Source organism: Manduca sexta, chromosome 10 (assembly GCF_014839805.1).
Source record: "Manduca sexta isolate Smith_Timp_Sample1 chromosome 10, JHU_Msex_v1.0, whole genome shotgun sequence".
Classification (NCBI taxonomy): domain Eukaryota; kingdom Metazoa; phylum Arthropoda; class Insecta; order Lepidoptera; family Sphingidae; genus Manduca; species Manduca sexta.
In genome coordinates this window covers 12,813,968-12,832,089 of record NC_051124.1, presented here as the reverse complement: position 1 = coordinate 12,832,089, position 18,122 = coordinate 12,813,968, and the positions used below count along the sequence as shown (strand labels likewise).

At 38.8% G+C, this 18,122-nt stretch overlaps 3 protein-coding genes across 7 annotated transcripts in view; 1 reads left to right on the top strand and 2 right to left on the bottom strand.

Annotated features, from left to right (window-relative positions):
• The window catches only part of LOC115444202 (stress-activated protein kinase JNK), a 125,804-nt gene extending 116,168 nt beyond the window's left edge, over positions 1-9,636 (bottom strand). For both annotated transcript variants that reach the window (XM_037437038.1, XM_037437033.1), the window contains exon 1: positions 9,477-9,636. The gene's annotated coding sequence lies outside the window, so the exon portion shown is untranslated. The remainder of the gene's footprint in view (positions 1-9,476) is intronic.
• Positions 9,637-10,142: 506 nt separating this feature from the next.
• LOC115444198 (RNA-binding protein lark) lies at positions 10,143-12,550 on the top strand. 3 transcript variants are annotated; one of them, XM_030169876.2, is made up of 5 exons: positions 10,143-10,316; positions 10,446-11,118; positions 11,369-11,577; positions 11,859-11,900; positions 12,295-12,550. In XM_030169876.2, exons 2-5 carry the CDS (start codon positions 10,453-10,455, stop codon positions 12,341-12,343), a joined length of 966 nt encoding a protein of 321 aa, XP_030025736.1. In that variant the 5' UTR covers positions 10,143-10,316; positions 10,446-10,452; the 3' UTR covers positions 12,344-12,550. The 3 variants fall into 3 exon arrangements, with proteins under 3 accessions (XP_030025736.1, XP_030025735.1, XP_030025734.1); XM_030169875.2 differs by having other exon boundaries at positions 11,369-11,580; XM_030169874.2 differs by having other exon boundaries at positions 11,369-11,640.
• A 1,625-nt stretch (positions 12,551-14,175) lies between these two features.
• Positions 14,176-18,122, bottom strand: part of LOC115444194 (bone morphogenetic protein receptor type-1B) — a 135,195-nt gene continuing 131,248 nt past the window's right edge. For both annotated transcript variants that reach the window (XM_037437166.1, XM_037437165.1), the window contains exon 3: positions 14,176-18,011. In XM_037437166.1, coding sequence (XP_037293063.1) covers positions 16,752-18,011 — 1,260 coding nt within the window. In that variant the 3' untranslated portion in view covers positions 14,176-16,751. The remainder of the gene's footprint in view (positions 18,012-18,122) is intronic.

Genomic DNA, 18,122 nt, shown 5'->3' with positions numbered 1-18,122 from the left:
CTTCCATAGCAGAAATAACAATATCAGTTTGAACCGGGATACGAAATTAGCACCTCAGAACGATGTGGTATCTCGAACGAAATACACCTTTCCCAGTTGAGGCAGTCAATAATGCAAAGTTTGACATTAATATGCAAATGCTGACAAAGAAAACAAAATCAACAATAAAATCAGAGAGATCAATAAAAAATTTCAATGAGCACAAAACAAAACCAATATTTTTGACATTAAGAAAAAACAATAAACATTGAACAATAATAACGTAGTAAAGTCGCAAAACATTTATAGATTAAAAATATTTCTTCCGGAAATCGAACCTTCGTTGTCTGAAAAGTACAAAGTAGGTCGCCCATTTAGCTATAATTTATAATAGTGGAAGCAGGTGAATCTAATGGAAGCTATTAGTCGTTACCGTGATCCTTTTTAAACACAATCGATTCTACTAATGCTTTGGACACAAATTGTATTACGCCCAAACTAAACTAATGATTCTTATTGTCAGTAAAACGCCAATGAATAAAAATAATTGGGTAAAGTATCCCTAATGTTAAATTGGTATTTTGTGATTTAGGGATTATGACCTGCCCTAATGGATCTTCCGCTCGCACTGTTTCATATTTAGACTTTTAAGTGATAGGCTAACTGGGCAAGCCTATCAGTGGTGAAAGGTCCATACAACCCGATTTCCACCTTTTGTAACTTATATACGGTTTAATTATCATTGAAATGGTTTGCATACCGCATTCATTCATATTAGTAGTATCTATATGCTGTTCCGGGTTCCTTTTCAGAAAATGACACCCTTCACCACTGTAGCCTATGAACATACAGTAGTCCGGCCAAATCATACGGCCCACGCGTTCATCGATTTAAAACACAGTTTTTTTTTTACCGATTTGGAACTGAGTTAGAATCTCTTTAGCGTATTAATTATATTGAATCCAAAAACATGCGAAATTTTTTTTTTCATAAGCTTCTAAATAGTAGCCAGGAATTTGAATCCCTTATTTGAAACTTATTAGATCAATAAAACAAAATACAATTAATTTTACTGATACTTCTTAGACTCTATTCCAAATCAATCTGAAGTCTAAACATATCATATTTGTCCACCCGGAGTGATCTAAAAGCCCGATGACAAGGAGGCGAGCCCTCCGTGTCCCTCATCTAGCAAACGATAAATCATCGCGCGCGCTGAATGCCAAATCAGTGAGGATGTGAACACGTAATCTTGATGCTTAGGATTCCCAAGACATAGAGGGTTACTTCGAATTGTCTAATGGTCATAGGACAAGGGGATATAAAATGGAATTCCTAGATTCGATTCTATTCGAGAGTTCAATTCCATAAAGAATTTAGTAATTGAACATTTTTTGTCCTAATCTAAACAGCTTTGTCGTATGCTCAAAATGATGTTTCTCTTTGAGTCCGCGTTAATTTTGTGAAACATCACCTCTTAACAAAGAGGTAAAGATGACGTTTAGGTACGATAACAAGCGGCTTGTTCATCTAATCTTTCTAACTGCGCTAAGCAAATCTGTGGAACTAATTCAAATAAGCAAGTATATTAGAGGATGTATCCAAGATTTTTTTCTACAATCGTTAACGCTAATAGGAAACGAAAAAATGTACGTGAGTAAAATTTCCTATCGATAAGTCTATCGATGTTCATATGTCATCCCCATAGACAATATTAACGTTAACGATTATAGAAAGGCATTGCTCCAGCCGCAGATAACGCCACAATAAAATAACAAAACACGCAGCAGGAAACAAAGTACAAACCCTAGACTTCTCCAGGTAATAATACCTAAACACTTCAACATCACGTTGCCGAAACGCGAGGTAATGTGTCTATTCCAACTCGGGGCCACTTCTCGTTTGCTCGAATTAAACCAGCGTCTAATTTGCGTTTGTATAATGAGCGGAACCCTTACCTTACCTGCCATCTTCCCTCACACTCCGCTCACGTGGCGGGGACCGATGTGGCGCTTTCAATAAACCTCGATGATACAAATAGTCCGATTGTTGAGATGGTTGCGTCACGTTTCTCATTTTCGGAGTTTTACTACAATCTACAACGTTATATTCCGACCAGGAAAATACAATACTTGTTTCTGGCTTTGAAGACACCATTTTTGTTTTATCGTTTTAAAGTTGTTATACAATATAAGAAATAAGTTCCATATTTTACTTTATGGCGAGGTTTCTTTTCTGATCAGGATGTAACATTTTGCAGAGAAGTAATAAACAATAATCCCACTGCACCTGATAGTAAGTTGAATGGGGTCCGATAGAATGTCGACTGACGAGAGATTACTCTTCGACAGTCACCACAATTATAATTCGATATAATTATGTTATACATAGAAGAGCCAATGCCTCCTTGGTGTCTTCGCAATTCCTTCTTAAGCAACGGCAAAGCATTTATTCCTCGTACATTCATACGCGGTGATTGTTAATTCACCATGAGTCCTCACAAATTGACATCAACAGATACTTGAAACATGAAAGTTCATATCGCAATGTGGACACGACGGGCTCTTACTCGCAGTATCCGATACCCTGTACTCGTATCCGTTCCATTTCAAATATTGCATCCGCACGCACACCACTGAAGAGTATTGCATCGTTACATCGCGATATGAGTTTTGAACACCGATGGATGTATGATAGGCAATTTCCAATTTCGGTTTTGAATGTAAAAATATGTTTTTTAAATTAAAATTAAAATGAATTCTATTTTTTTTTATTGCTTTGGTGGCGTGGGTGTTTTACGGTACGACTGCAGTGCTGAGGCCTCGAGTTCGATCCCCGGGTTGGGCAAAATGATATTGGTTTTTTCTACTCGATATAAGCCCGGAGTCTAGAATTTGTACCCGATATGGTAATAGGCTCGCCCCTTAGCACGTCATGGGATGCAATACACTCGGCGGAAAGTGGGTGCACCAGTAGCGACTCTGTCCACCCCTTTGGGGATAAAAGGCGTGTGTTTTTTTCAAACACACATAATTGCCTGGGTAAGGCATATGAGTGCACTAGTTGCGCCTTACATAATGAATTTAAATGTGCAAGTTTATGCACTTTATACTGTTCTTTTTATATTAGCAGAAACTATTCCTAAAACCGACTATGGACATAAAAAAATTTAAACCACCAGGGAAATAAATAACCGCACCATGTTGAAGTAAAATATGCAACTAATTTCTTCTACTGACCACGTTAACTTTAAACGAAAATGGAAAAGTAGCGCCCTAAACCATCTTGTTTATTTTCGTGGTTGGGCTAACATATTTTATCCAAGTCCTGGGTAGTATTACGACTTAGTGGTGGTGTTGTGACGTCAAGCGTGACATACGAACGATAAACACATACAGTAATCTCCATGTAAACGTGCGTTACTCAGAGTCATTAAGTGATGATCTAACTCTATCAAATATCATTAAGGTGGTAGCTCAAGGTCCATTTTCATACATTTTGTTTCGGCTTTAATTTGGGTAACTAAACAAGTATTGGCAAGTAAAGAATTTAAATTCACGTCTAGTTAGTGATTAGTTCTCGCAGTTGAAGAAAAACGTAAAATAATTAATAATCATGGATATTTCGGCCTTTAAAATTTAATATGACGAAATTTTAAAGGCAGAAATATCCATGATTATTAATTATTTTTACATTTTTCTTCAACTGCGAGAACTAATCACTAACTAGACGTGAATTTAAATTCTTTACTTGCCAATACTTGTTTAGTTACCCAGATTAAAGCCGAAACAAAATGTATGAAAATGGACCTTGAGCTACCACCTTAAGGTAACAAACACGAGTTTACGCCGCACCCGCATAAGACTCGGTAAGATATCTCGATAACTTGCCAATACTGACGATTTTTGTCGTGGACATCTTTAATTAGCTTAAATATTTAATATTATAATTATTTTATTAAGGTCCCTTTTTTATTAAATGCTACTCATCACATAAATGTATAAGCGTACCAAATACGAAAGTTACACCCTAATCAACGTTTGCAAATAAGTAGAAATGAATAATGATTACACTGTCAATTTAATTAAATGACAGATAAATTAATTTATGTAAAGCTATGTTTTATTTATAACAGACTAAAAATCGATGCATATCAGATAAACGGTAAAAATACGTATTTTTAATTACCATATATTCTAGGCCATCACAAAACGATATCAACATTTGATTACCCTGGAAACACCCCGAATTCCTTTAGTACAAGCGCACTAAGATCGAATAACTATTGTCTTGTGACGTGAAACAGATAAAGAGAATATTCAGATCATTTCCGGCGATCATAAAACCGTAACAAATGTGAGCTGATAGCGCACGGTACAGATAAACAGCTGTGTCGATTACTTAGTGTACCTGAACTATATTTGAACAAATCTATATGTGTAGATTAATGATATCTTGAGTTGTGGATGTTCAAAACTAGCACGAATGGCTAGAGTCGATCGAGATGGTATAATCTTTTTGTTGCTAAATGATGAAACGCCCATACTGCTTCCCTTGTACGATACGACCCGCCATAAACAACTTCGAATTATAAAGCACTGCGTGCCACTCCACTATGCTCATCACGCTAAGACTAAGTCTTAAACCTTATGGAAAATTAGTGTGAAACCACTGAATGCATTTTCATAAAAAATGGTACACGGGACAAACTCTACATTAAAATACACGCGATTTTTATATCAGAATATTTAAAAATTTTCGTACACTACTAAAGGGCCTCCATGATCGCGGAAATAGGAACAAAACCTAGTAGGTATGCGATACATATATTTTTAGAATGGAATTTATTTTTCTAATAACTTTCATTGATAAGGAGCTATTTTTATCCCTGCTTACATCCAGAACAAACTACCTGTATAACACTTTGGCCACAAGCCCACCGGTACAAAATGGAGAGTATTTAGTTGTCCCTAATTGTTTGCAGGTCGTTTAACACCCGCGGTTGCCACGTACAAATAGTTACAGTTAGTTTTATTTCTCTAGACTACATTATAGTTGCTAACATTGTGGACTTAAAACACAAAGATATCACACAAAATTATTATGTGTGTACTCGTTTCCAGTGTGTCGTCACAACCAAGGCTGTTAGCTTATGAACGAGAGAACAGTTTCGGAAACATCCGTAAGAAGTACGTTGCGGCCGACCCCATGTGGAACATAGGCAAGAGGTAAAATTGACCTGTTTGTATAAAAAATATAAAATATTTTAGTTTTGAAATAAAAGTAGATAAGTTAACATTGTTACAATAAAAATGACCTTTACCAACATAGACAAATAATACCAACGTCCACGATAACAGTGATAACGCGTATCGTGAATTACTGACTGGAATTCAATCAATCTTCGACGCTCCGACAAACATGTCAATAGATTCTGAAAATAGTTCACATTCAGGAACCGAAACGTTACATAAACCAAGCATCTCACATCAGTGAACTAGTGTTTCCGTACTATGTAGTATGTAGCCATATTTAACTTCAGAAAGAGCATATGTGCAACTACGTAAAATATTAATTGTGTATAGTTAAATATTTGTTAGATATACTAAAAGAATCATCGCAAACGCGACAAAAATAGCTCGGGGGCATCTCGAATTGCGAATAACACGAGCCAATTTGCTATATCTGGGGTACCAACCACTTCCAATGGTACACTGAATTACATAAGCCTCTTGTAGCGGGGTGGGGGACCCTCAACGCAGAGCCGTATCGAGCGGCGCGCCTCTCGCTCGCACGATGGCTCTCTGTCGCACAGTACCCCTGCCTTCCGATGCCTTTCACACTTCCTTATTCATCGGCTGGCCACAAAGCGTCACGTTCTACCGATAACGTACCGAGACGTCAATGTATACCGAACAATGTTCGTTCGTTTACGCATCGATCTTGACTCACTTGGGCAGGCATTGTGTGGAGTGTAAAAAATACTTCAATGTTAGGTTTTTAATGAATATAGACTAAATATAGTTGGGTTACGTGTTCGTTCCGAATGCGTTTTTTCTTACTTTTGCTGAGTAATTGTGAGCAATTTAAAATTTAAACAAGGATTAAATATAGGTACCTATGCAATTTTCTAGCCTAGCCTAAATTACAAGCCTAATTTTGCTTTCGGTATAGCTAGTATAATTAATCAAAACTAGGCCGGCATAATTCTAACAGCCATCGAAATACGCAACTTTTCTCTCCCGCGCGGCACTTAATGCCGGTGCGGGATATCGTAGCAATAGATGAATATACTATAGTTGTTAACAAATCTAAAAATATTTTAAGCCTTGATCTTCGCATTATACTAGACACCATACCTATTTACATTAAGAGAAAAAATAAAATAATTAAAAAAATAAACAAAATTTCGATCCCTATAATTCCACCTTTTTATACATGTTATACGGGAAATCTTTCAGGGGGGCAACTTTAATAATTTTTCTTTTGAGACATACAAAATCGTAACAAAATATTTGCGCGAGAAGCGAAAGGTCAAACACCAGCAATCCAATTACGAACAGATAATATCATTTGAAATTAACCATCAGCGATTATGAACACGATAGTTTCAACTTTCTCTTTAACTACCGCGTAGAGAATCGAGTAGACATAATAGCTTCTAGGTTATTCGAGGGCGTCATTAAAGCCTCAAACAGGAGCCATACTCATGTCAGCTACCATTGTCGCAATAAAGGTATAAAAATAAATTAAATCACAATCAAAATATATTAAATGCTAAACACTAAATAACCTTATTCATGTTTTACATCCACCACATTGTATCATTACTGCATCACCCAAAGAATGCTAGAGAATGCATTATACTAAGTAAGTATGCATTTACTGTATATGTAACGTTTAAATAAATAATGCTAACAATCCACTTAGGCTGTCGAGAGGTAATCTTCTCTCTTGAATCGACATTCTATCGGATCCTTATCATCAGGTACAGAGGGAACACATTGCCATGTCCGCAGTATCAAAAAAAGGATAATTCGTGACCTCTACGCTACGATGCGGTAATTAATCTGATTAGACGTTAGTATGGCCCCAGATTAAAGCGAAAGTAAATCAATGTGGTAATGCGTGATTTTCTATGGCAATGTGACTACAGAGGACTAATAAATGCATATGGTAATCAGTAGGTACAATGAAGTGAAAATATATTTTTTTACCGACTAACCATTATAATATAATAAGTACTTATACCAAATCGTCACTATTTTCAATGATACCTATTCAATTAAATAATTTAATAAGATTATGGGAAAAAATTATAAGCATAGTAACCGGTACAGAGGACACAGACAATCAGGGCAGAATTAGAGCTAAGGAAGGAGATGAGATGGAGCTAATAAAAAGAAAGTCAACGAACCACACATTGTGCCTCTTAACAATCACTGTAATACCAGCCTGTATTACTGAATTTACAGATCGTGACAAAGAAAACACTTGCTAGAACATGCCACTATTTCAAGGTTTTTATTATGCATATGGAGGACACTATCCAATATGGTTCCAAATACATATTCCCCATACCCTCTCATGCGAGAAATTACTAGTACATAATTCACAGACTATTATTCTGTTATTACACTTAATATGCCCAGTTATAATAATAAATTACAGGGGGTGAGCTACATATCAAGTAGCAGAAACTCGTCTCTCCTCCTGACACGTCATATGCATACCTTTGTAAAACTATGAACCCTGGTAAATCAATAAACATAATATTAAAAAAAAAGATTACATAAACTATTATTAATTATAGTATGCCCTTTTTAAACTATTGTCAAATAATTGAGAATTAAATATGATTATGAATAATGGGTCATTACTCAAATCACTTGTGTTCATAACTATTCACCTGTACTCGATATGTATCTAAATCAGGGGTTAAATATCATAAATTATTCAGCCTGAAAGTGTTTATCGTGTGACTAGCCTGCATTGTCATGACTCATACTAACTAGACAACAATTAATGCTTTAAATGCAGTTGCCATACATAACAATTTTAAAAAACATTTACAGTTGTTTAATGCCATGGGTGAGAAAAACAGACAAATATAATATTCAAAATATTGATAGATTTTTAATTTTATTTACTGTTACAATATGTAATGCACGCTATATACATATAATGTCATCTAATTTTTTCCTTTTGTTACAATTGATCAAAGATGGATCAAGATAAAATTTTTGTGAATATATCATATACACCACATGTTCTTTCTTGCAATAGCATCTCTTGGGTTTTTGCTAACAGTGCAACTGCTTCTACTTCTGTAGGTTTTATGTTATTTACTAACTGGTGTCATGTTTTTATAAAAAAAACTATTTAAAATTTTTACACTAGTAACAATACTCTAATATTTTGATTGTTTAAACTATTTTACATTAGATGTTTATTTACTTAAAAGGTGCTTATAAGGTTATTTGGTATTTTCATTTTTCAATACTGAATTCTTCAGCCTAATATATTTAACATAAAATTATTCCAATGACAGCAAGTGAACATGAATTATAATAGAAGTTCAATTGTTAAATAGTGTAATCAAAATTATAATAAAGCCATATTACTTAAATGTGTATTACAGTTTCTTTCATGTTTAACTCTTATTAAAATTCAATTAACCAAATCACCTCAGAAGAATCTACCATAAGATAAAATCATTATAATTGTCACAGCAGTGAATTAATTAATCTTAAATATATTTCCTGACACACCACATTGTTAGCAAAGAACATGGAAGTAATTTCTATTTATCTCCTTTCTGGGCTCTCTGGTCTACACAATTAGAGCATTTTTAGGCACAAAGTATTTATGTCATTGTAGGGATTATTTACTCTCTACCGCGACACATCGGTGCGTCAATAAAACATAATATTTACACAACAATATACCAGTGTATAGGTAGCAATGTAATTAACAAAATTTGTGTCAAAACACAATGAGTCACATTCATAAGACATAACTTTCACTCCTTACACGCCCAAAAATTATGTCAATTACAACATCCTTCATTTATTAAATAATGTTCTCGCACACCCGTGATTATCATCACGTTTTCATCTTGTTTCGTATTGGATTTTCATGTACTGGTCGAAATAATCACCTAGGTGCTGTAAAATATACTGAATACAGCACTATAAGCTGTAAACTCCAAACGTGATAGGCCGGCAGCGATCGTTCGTCATTACGCTATCACACATCTCGGGAACAAAATTATAATACTATCACTATACGAAACGTGCACTTTATGTAGACCCCGTGTTTGCAAATAAGCAACTTCTTATCGGATAGGTAACGTAAAATGATCTGACAGAGCTGCACAGCTCGCAATCAGTAACAAATTTAGCAATAACACCAATAACTTTAATAATTCAAAATGCCACTCGATCTATTTTCGCATCCTACATTCGGTGAAATGTGAGAACATACAGTATACTTACCGAGTCAAGTCAGGCTATCTTCATTGTAACTAAACTCTTACGTTCACACAAAAACACTTAAATAACAACAAAATTATTTTTATCAATTAATTTTTCATTATTTTTATCCGAAAAAACGTCGACAGGACGACGGATTTTGACAGGATTAAACAGTGTTGCTACTTGCTAGAAAATTAAGATTTTCAGTCTAAAAACATACATTGTCAAAAATGAAATCAATAAATGAAAAAAAAATATCACAGACAGGAAAATAATTTTTATTCGTTTGTGGAAAATATAAATAAAATTAATTGCCTCTTAAATATGAGTAATTAATAATTGGATACGTCTACCATGGTACAAAATACATAGGTCCGACATGTTGTCCACAAAGTTCTTGATAATTTAGATTTGTGTGATAATGTCTATGTTTGAATTTTGGATTGTTGTTTATATCTCGTTCTATAAATTTCATAAACGTGAATGGTTACTATTATATTAAGCACGTCATATTGAATTTCTAGGATTTAAAGACGTAGGAAGGAAGAGTTAAAAGGTACTTAGTCAAAGAAAATATAACCACTACGTTACTTACTCAGTAGCTTTAGTCTAACATAGAAATAATAACCATAAATAATTGTAGAGTTCTATAATGAAAATTATTTTATACTTATGGCAACATAGCCGGATATAGAATACCGCTGTGCCAACACCATGATTTCCATTCGTTCTTTTTATTGAAGAACGCCATTGAACGCCATTTTGTATTCAATTGTGAGGTGTCTACTGCGTGGTGGTTAGAGGCTGTATTTTTTGTGTTATTTTCTTAGATTAGTGCTTTATTTGTGTCACAGGTAATAGGTAAGTGCAACAATGTACTTTTATTTCCCCAAAATAAATTACTATATAAATATTCTTGCTCTCGGTAATGCGAGTTATTTCGTAATGGACGCTGCCGACTCATTTCGTGAACTTGTGTATGCGTTTCAGAATAAAAATGCCGGGCGCCGGTACTTTCAAAATCTTCGTCGGGAACCTTTCCGATAAAACAACGGATGCCGATCTTAGACCGCTATTCGAAAAGTACGGTACGGTCGTAGAATGCGATATCGTCAGAAATTACGGTTTCGTGCACATGGAAAACGAACAAGTGGGCCGCGAAGCCATTCAGAATCTAAACGGCGAGATAGTTCATGGGCAAGCGATAAAAATCGAGGCGGCCAAGAGTCGAAAGGCGCCGTCGACGCCAACTACAAAAATATTCGTGGGTAACCTAACGGACAAGACGCGCGCGCCCGAGGTCCGCGAGCTGTTTCAGAAGTACGGCACCGTGGTCGAGTGCGATATCGTGCGTAACTATGGCTTCGTGCACTTGGACGCGTCGGGCGACGTGAACGAGGCCATCAAAGAGCTGAACGGTATGATGGTCGACGGGCAGCCCATGAAGGTGCAGCTGTCGACGAGCCGCGTGCGCCAGCGGCCCGGCATGGGCGACCCCGAGCAGTGCTACCGCTGCGGCCGCGGCGGCCACTGGTCCAAGGAGTGCCCCAAGGCGCTGGGCCCGGACCGCAACGGTTTCCGCGATCGGGCGTTCGGCCGCGACCCCTACCCCCCGCCGCCGCCGCCGCCGTTCCTCCGCGATCGCATGATGGGAGGATTTGGGGTAACGCGTTCCACTCTTACTATCCGATCTCGTACCGCCGGTAACGCTTGACGCTTGTCCCCGCATCACGTAGGCGTAGCGCGTGGATCTCTGTACGCCCGCGGCGCTCACACTCGCCCCAGGCTCCGGTGATGCCACAGCCGCGTCGAGCTACATTACATTACTCATACTCATGTCACTGCAACACTACTCGTATGATTTATTGTTTGTCGACGCGAGGCGAAGGTGCTGACGATGTTGTGTTGTGCAGGACCCGTACGATGGGTACTACGAGCGCGCGCGGTTTGACTCTCCGCGCGAGTTGTTCGAGCGGCGCTACCCGGTGGGAGGGTCCCGCGGGCTAGAGCTGGGCGCCTCGCGGGGTGGCCGCGGAGAGTTCGTATCGCCGCCGCTGCGTCGGGAGCCGATGCCGCCGATGCCCAGCCTGCCGCCGATGCGCAGCGGAATGGGATCAATGAGGTCGTCGTATGATGATATGTTCAGCAGAAGAAGCCCCCCGCAAGGACCCCAGATGTCCCGGGGGTGAGATTTGAATTGTAACGCTGATGTGGACCCCCCTTTTCTTTAAAACCTGTAATTTTTTGTGTACCATTAGATGTTGGTATTATCTTTATTTAGCTTGTGGTAAATATTGGTAGCTTCATTCCTTCCATTTTTATTTTATCGTTTCTATCCTTCACCCTCTAGCAGTGTGTGAAATTTACCCAAATCAAGATAAATAACTTACATTTATTTTACAGGATGTATGAGGATTTCAGTCGGGACACATTTGATGATAGAAGGTAACATTTCCTACAATCTTTTCTTTCTTAACATCTTACCCTTAATTTAAATACTTGCCAACTAAGACAAATACTTGAAAAACATGAGTATGAAGCTTATTTTTAGGTGTATTTGTTACTCATAAGTCATAGTCACATATTCATACTCAAATTATTCGTCAACAGTCTAAATGAGGCATTATAAATTATAATTGGGAATATTGACTATGCAAAATTTTTGCATTGGGTAAACAACTTCAAATGTTTAGCGTATAGTCTACTTAACGAAACCAGTGTACCTCCTGATGGTCAGGTATCAGTGCTTCTCATGTATGTTAAGATATAACAGCAGCACGGCTAATGAATAGCCTGATGCTATATAGATGATATTTTATTAAAATTGTATTGTTCACAGGCCGGGTATGCGTGGGCCGTCGCCATCCAGAAGATATGCGCCTTATTAAAATTAAGACTTAGTTCTCTAAAGCTCATGTTATGTCGAAACATTTGACTGGTCCGACAAATCATTAGATATTTTATAGACAATTTATCTGTAAGCTGGGTAGGAGTGACTGACATGTTTTCCACAATGTGTGATTGTATGACTGCGTATAGTGACTGTATTTTGTGATGGAATGTAAATAAGTGAAATAAATATCGTTTTAAGTACATTTATGTTATTTTACTGTTTTCTTGTAAAAAACATTTGACTAGAAAGAAAATATTGTAAATTTAGCGGTATTTTCCATCGGAACATCAGAAAGAGCACATTAAATAAAACTATTTGTAAATGAGTTCAGTTTTAAATAGCCAGTAACGGTGCCATTAGCTGTTTTTAATGATTGCGAACCTCAGTAACGAACTATTGACATCTTTAATAATAGTTTTTTTTAACTATTTGTCTATAATTTTAAAAAGCATTTCAGAATCTTAATCCTCGTGTGTAATTTCATTTATTATTTACTAGGAAAATAGCCGAATTACTCATACTGGATCAATCTCACTAAATGGCGATACTAGAGCTTTCATGGCTAATTAGAAACTATACACAATATCTACTTTTTTAAAAATATTGGCAATACTAACCCATCAACATGCTACTGGGGTAAGTAGAGGTGTAACTAAATATCAAACCTAGGACCTTGACACCTTTCTGTGCTCGAATTTCTACCACCTGATGAGTAAACGTGATCATTCAGACCAAATGATGTACTTATTGAAACGTAATACGTGGAATACATAGGTACATACTTTGCTGTGATATATCTTTATATTATAAATATGCTATAGATTGTTTTACACAATTCAACGTCCCAGTAAGCAATATTATGCTAACTTGTCAAACCAACCAAGACAACTGATTCTGTAAGAAGCCTGTGTAGATCATATTCAGGGCAAAGCAAATTTCTGGCAACTAATCAATGCACAGTCCTTTGTCAACATATTTAGACTAGCAAGGCACGACTGAGAATCACGACGCGTTCTTGATATTATTTTATGTAAATATATAAGTACTCTTACTCTCCAACCTAAAGTACTTTTTTAGTTAAATAATGCTATGCTTTTAGTAACTTTTCTTCTAGCACTAAAATGTCTGTAGTTATAAAAATAACTCTTAATTGAGTTTACCAAAATGTACCAACTACTTATAAACATTTGTGGATTATTTGCTACAGCTGGCTTTTCCTATGAATAAAAAAATTGTGTGCAATGATTCACACATTCTCTTCTGTGTCGGATTTAAATATACCAATCTTAGCGAGTTTTGCTGAACAGTAAAAGTCACATTTGGATGAATAGCGTGTTAAATAATTAATACATGTTTTTGAATGATTTTTGGGTCGGTCCATTTTGGCAGACCTGGGTTCAGTTATAATTATTATCAAATATCTTGACCTATCATAAGTGCGACTGCTCGCTTAAGTGTGTAAATTATTACTTTATTATGCACCAAATTATTTCAAAATTTACAGACAGAAAAAGAACGAACTGCGGCCTGCCAAGCAATTATTAGTAAATTTTGGCAGAAAAGAGATAAGCAAAAGGCAGGTACAACCAATAGTATTTAACTAAGATTCGGATTGGCACTATCAGGAATATCCAAATACGGTGCAATCTACTTTTCCTTAGTAAAAGACAACTATTGTTTCCGTGGTTACTGTTCAAACGCGATGCCTTTTTGCAGTTTCGGGACATTTAATTCAATTCATTATTCCAAGTTCCAATTAAAAATCTTTACCCTCATTTATTTGTATAGAATCCATAAAAGGTACACGGGAACAATAAAATACGTGTATGTTTTGTCCATTAATATTTTATTCGTAATCTTAACTATCAACATGAATTAGATACTATGCAATCAGCTACCGTCTATATTTACAGGGGTCTGTACAGGGCGCGCATGCGCATTGTAAATGCTACGCTATCACTTCGTGGGTACTGCACTACTGACTTATAAATACAGTTATGACCTAATAGTCACACATAATCCTAATCCCACAAAACTTGGGAACAAATATTTGCGATCACGCAAACATTTGTCCCTGTGGCAATTGAACCTATAGGCTTATGCATATAAATTTTAATATACCGTATGAATCTACGCAATAAGTGTGTTAATTTCGGTAATAATCGAAGAACCTAATCGGCCGTAGTTAATAGGGACAGGACCCTAATTTTTAGTAACCATAAGAATTGACAATTTATTTTGGTTTTATGTCTTGTTGGGTTATTAGACCGACAATTATATCAAAATTACAATTATTACAAAAAACTAGGCACAAACCTAGATGTATATAAATGTAGAACAAATGTATCTAGTTGTGCACTACCCACAAAGTCTGTTGCGTTACAAAAAACCTAAACGACGTTAATACTAGCCGCGGCGCGCGCACACACGCCGCGCATGCGCACACACGCACACACGCGCACACACGCACACGCGCACACGCGGCGCCGCGCCGCCTCGCACACGTCCTCACACTCCACACTAATACTCGCACGACATTAGTCTTTTTAACATTAAGTACTGTCCACGACGAACACTTGTCTAATGTGTACACAATACAACGCGTTCTAAAGCTGCGGTGATCGTTTCATCGAGCGACAACACGACACGTATCGAAACATGTTTTAAAACAATTTAAATATGAAGTATCAGAAATGGAAATTATTTGATGTAGATTTGTATTACAAAGAAAGGAAAGGTAGAATTAAAGTGTTACAGTCAAATTAGTTTACTCCAAAATTCGCTAAAAAAGGCGCCCTAAATACTTTTAACGATACCTAATTCTGAAGAGAAAAACAATGTCTTCATGATATCCACAAAACATATTTAGGCATAACTACAAAAGTTATAGTAATTTCAGTAAAGCTTCAAATTTTAACATATTTCGATACAGTATCGCATTCGCTCGTTTGTACAAATGTAAAGGCGTAACACCTCACTAATGACCGCTGTATACCATCCCTCATGCTATGTTTTGTATTACGATGTCACTCGGAATAGCAAAACAATATTATCAGTATCCATAAAACGAGATGAATACTTCTCAGTTGGGTGAATGGGAACGAAATTATTTCAAACATTATTATCAGATAAAGCAATTATAATCAATGTAAAAAAAAATTTGACGAGATATTTTTATAGAAACTGCAAAGCGTCCCACTGCACCTGATGGTAAGTCCATGCTCCAGGTGGTATCGACTGACGAGAGATGATACCTCGCCAGTCAACATAATTATACGTGTTTGAATCCGAAACATACAGGTTGTTCCGGAAACGCTATACTCACGTGGACCGATATGGCGGATTTCATACTCAGATTTGCCTATTAAGCTACTGTATCTGATAATAATGTATGTAAATTTAACCGTTTTGTCCGTTCCCGGCGCGAGGTACACAGCGCGCATCAGTTCGGCGGTTATTGTCGACAATATCACATGAGCCGTTCAGCTGCCTCGCGCGATCACAACGACTGCTTACAACAAACGGAAGACCACATTTTTTATTTATAAAATGAGGTTGGGTGCGTCTTTTGTCGAGACACGGTCACCAGCGCAGAAGTCGAATAAGTGCAGGTTGTTTCAAAGCGTTTGTAACAATAAAATTGTATGAAATATTGCTTCTCACAAACTACACATTTTTGTTATTCACAACGAATTAGGTATTTCAATCAAATCAATATCAAAACAACATTCGCTCCAAACAACCTGCACTTAAACCTTTGCACTATTACATTATAACTGTAACAAAAAAATATCGACAATAGACGCACCCATCCCTATAATTCTAAACAACAGTAATAAAATAAAACATATTTTTAGAACAAAAAAAAAACTATAACCGAAATTATGAGCTGCAGGAGAGATTCCAGACTGGTCAGGTAATTTAGTTCATAAGTTATAGCGGGATATACACGTCACTGGTGGGCCACCGACCACTTAACAATACTGAGATTTATCTGCCGACACTGAGCTGAGCTGAGGCGGACTGACGCAGCACAGCCAAGCCAAACTGACATTTTGTACTGAAGTCACTTACTGAAGTCGAAAATTTATAATAAAGCTCGAAAACCTAAAGGTAACTTGTATACTTTTTTTATACAGTAATAACAAATTAAAAATGTTGTGATGTCTATTCTACATCTACTATACTCTGTGTTTCCCAGCTTCATTCATTCGTTTCGATTTCAGCAGTTACCAGTACATTGTTGCGTCACAACATGTGCGTCGCGCTGTGCTGTCGTCCGCGTCAGTGTCAGCGCGTCGGCGTGGCGCTAGCGCCTCATGTCCGGTGTCGGCCGTCGGCTACACTGCTTCACCATAAAACAAATAAATACGGAGGAACTGATGTCGGGAGGCGATGTGCCGTCACACGAGTTTGAGTGGCGCGTCGCTGCGGAACTTGGCGAGCGTCTTCTTGACGCGGACGGCCGTCAGCCGCACCGGCGGGTTCGCGTGCCAGCACTCCGCCATCAGCGTCGCCAGCGTGCTGAGCGGCTCGCCGGCCAGCCAGCGCGCCGGGATGGGCGGCCGGATGCCCTTGCCCACCACCACGGCGTGCATGTCGTCGAACGAGGGGTCCGGCGGCACGTGCTCGTGGTAGGGCAGCGCGTACCCGTCCACGTGCTGCGCCTTGTCCCCGGTGGCGCAGCGCCGACACAACTCCCACAGCACCAGCCCCAGCGAGTACATGTCCGCCATCTTGAACGCCTCGAAGTTGGTGGTGTCGAGCTTCTCGTCCAGCACCTCGGGCGCCATGTACCGGCGCGTGCCGACGCGAGTGTTGGGCGCGATGTCCACCTCGTTCCGTTCGGCCACGTACCGCACGGCGAGGCCGAAGTCCGCGATGGCGCACTGCCCGTTCCTCTTTACCAGGATGTTCTTGCTCTTGATGTCTCGGTGCGCGATGGCCGGCTTGCCTTTAGTGCCGAAGATATCCATGTGTAGATGCGCCAGACCGCTCACGATGGAATAAGCCATGGTGAGGAGACTGTGTGTGTCCAGCACGACCGTCTGCAGGTAGTCGTGCAACGAGCCATTCTCGTGATAGTCAGTGATGAGCAGCATCTGGGTCCAGGAGCCGGTGCCCTTGATGTCGGCCGCTATGAACCCGAGGATGTTCTCGTGGCGCATCAGCACCGTCTGGTAAATCTCAGTCTCTCTGAACCAGGACGCCTCCTCGGTGGTGAAGAACACTTTGACGGCGACCTTCTCGCCGCGCCACCGCGCCAGCCACACCTCGCCATAGCGTCCCTTGCCGATAGATTCGACCATTTGTATCTGTTTGGCGACGGTTCTCTGGACGAGGAGGGGCAAGCCGGACCCGGAGCCAGAGGAGATCTCTTGCAGATGCGCCGGCGCGGGTGGTGAAGGCGGCCGCTTGCAGCCGCGCCGGCGCCGCCGTAGCAACAGGAAGAACGCCACTACGAACGCGACAAGCGCGACGCAAAGCGCCACTGCTACCAGCAGCGTGGGGCTGGAGGGCGCGGCGGGGCGCAGCGCGGGGCCCTCGGTCGCGTCGGGCGGCGGCGACGGCAGGCGCGGCTGCAGGCGCCGGTTGCACAGGTCCTCATTGTAGCAGCACTCGATCACCTTCGGGTGCTGGTGTGGCACTTGCGAGCTTTTACACTGGAAAATACACATAAAGCAAATTAGGCAGCGGCTACGACTATTTCATTTTATGTCTTGATTCGACAACTTAAGTCATATAATATATATATAAAAATATTAAAACGAAAA

Coding starts and splice junctions, on each gene's coding strand:
- LOC115444198 (XM_030169874.2), top strand. CDS start 10,453: ATGCCGGGCGCCGGTACTTTCAAAATCTTCGTCGGGAACCTTTCCGAT. Junction 11,119..11,368: donor GCATGATGGGAGGATTTGGG/GTAACGCGTTCC, acceptor TGTGTTGTGCAG/GACCCGTACGATGGGTACTA. Junction 11,901..12,294: donor GACACATTTGATGATAGAAG/GTAACATTTCCT, acceptor TATTGTTCACAG/GCCGGGTATGCGTGGGCCGT.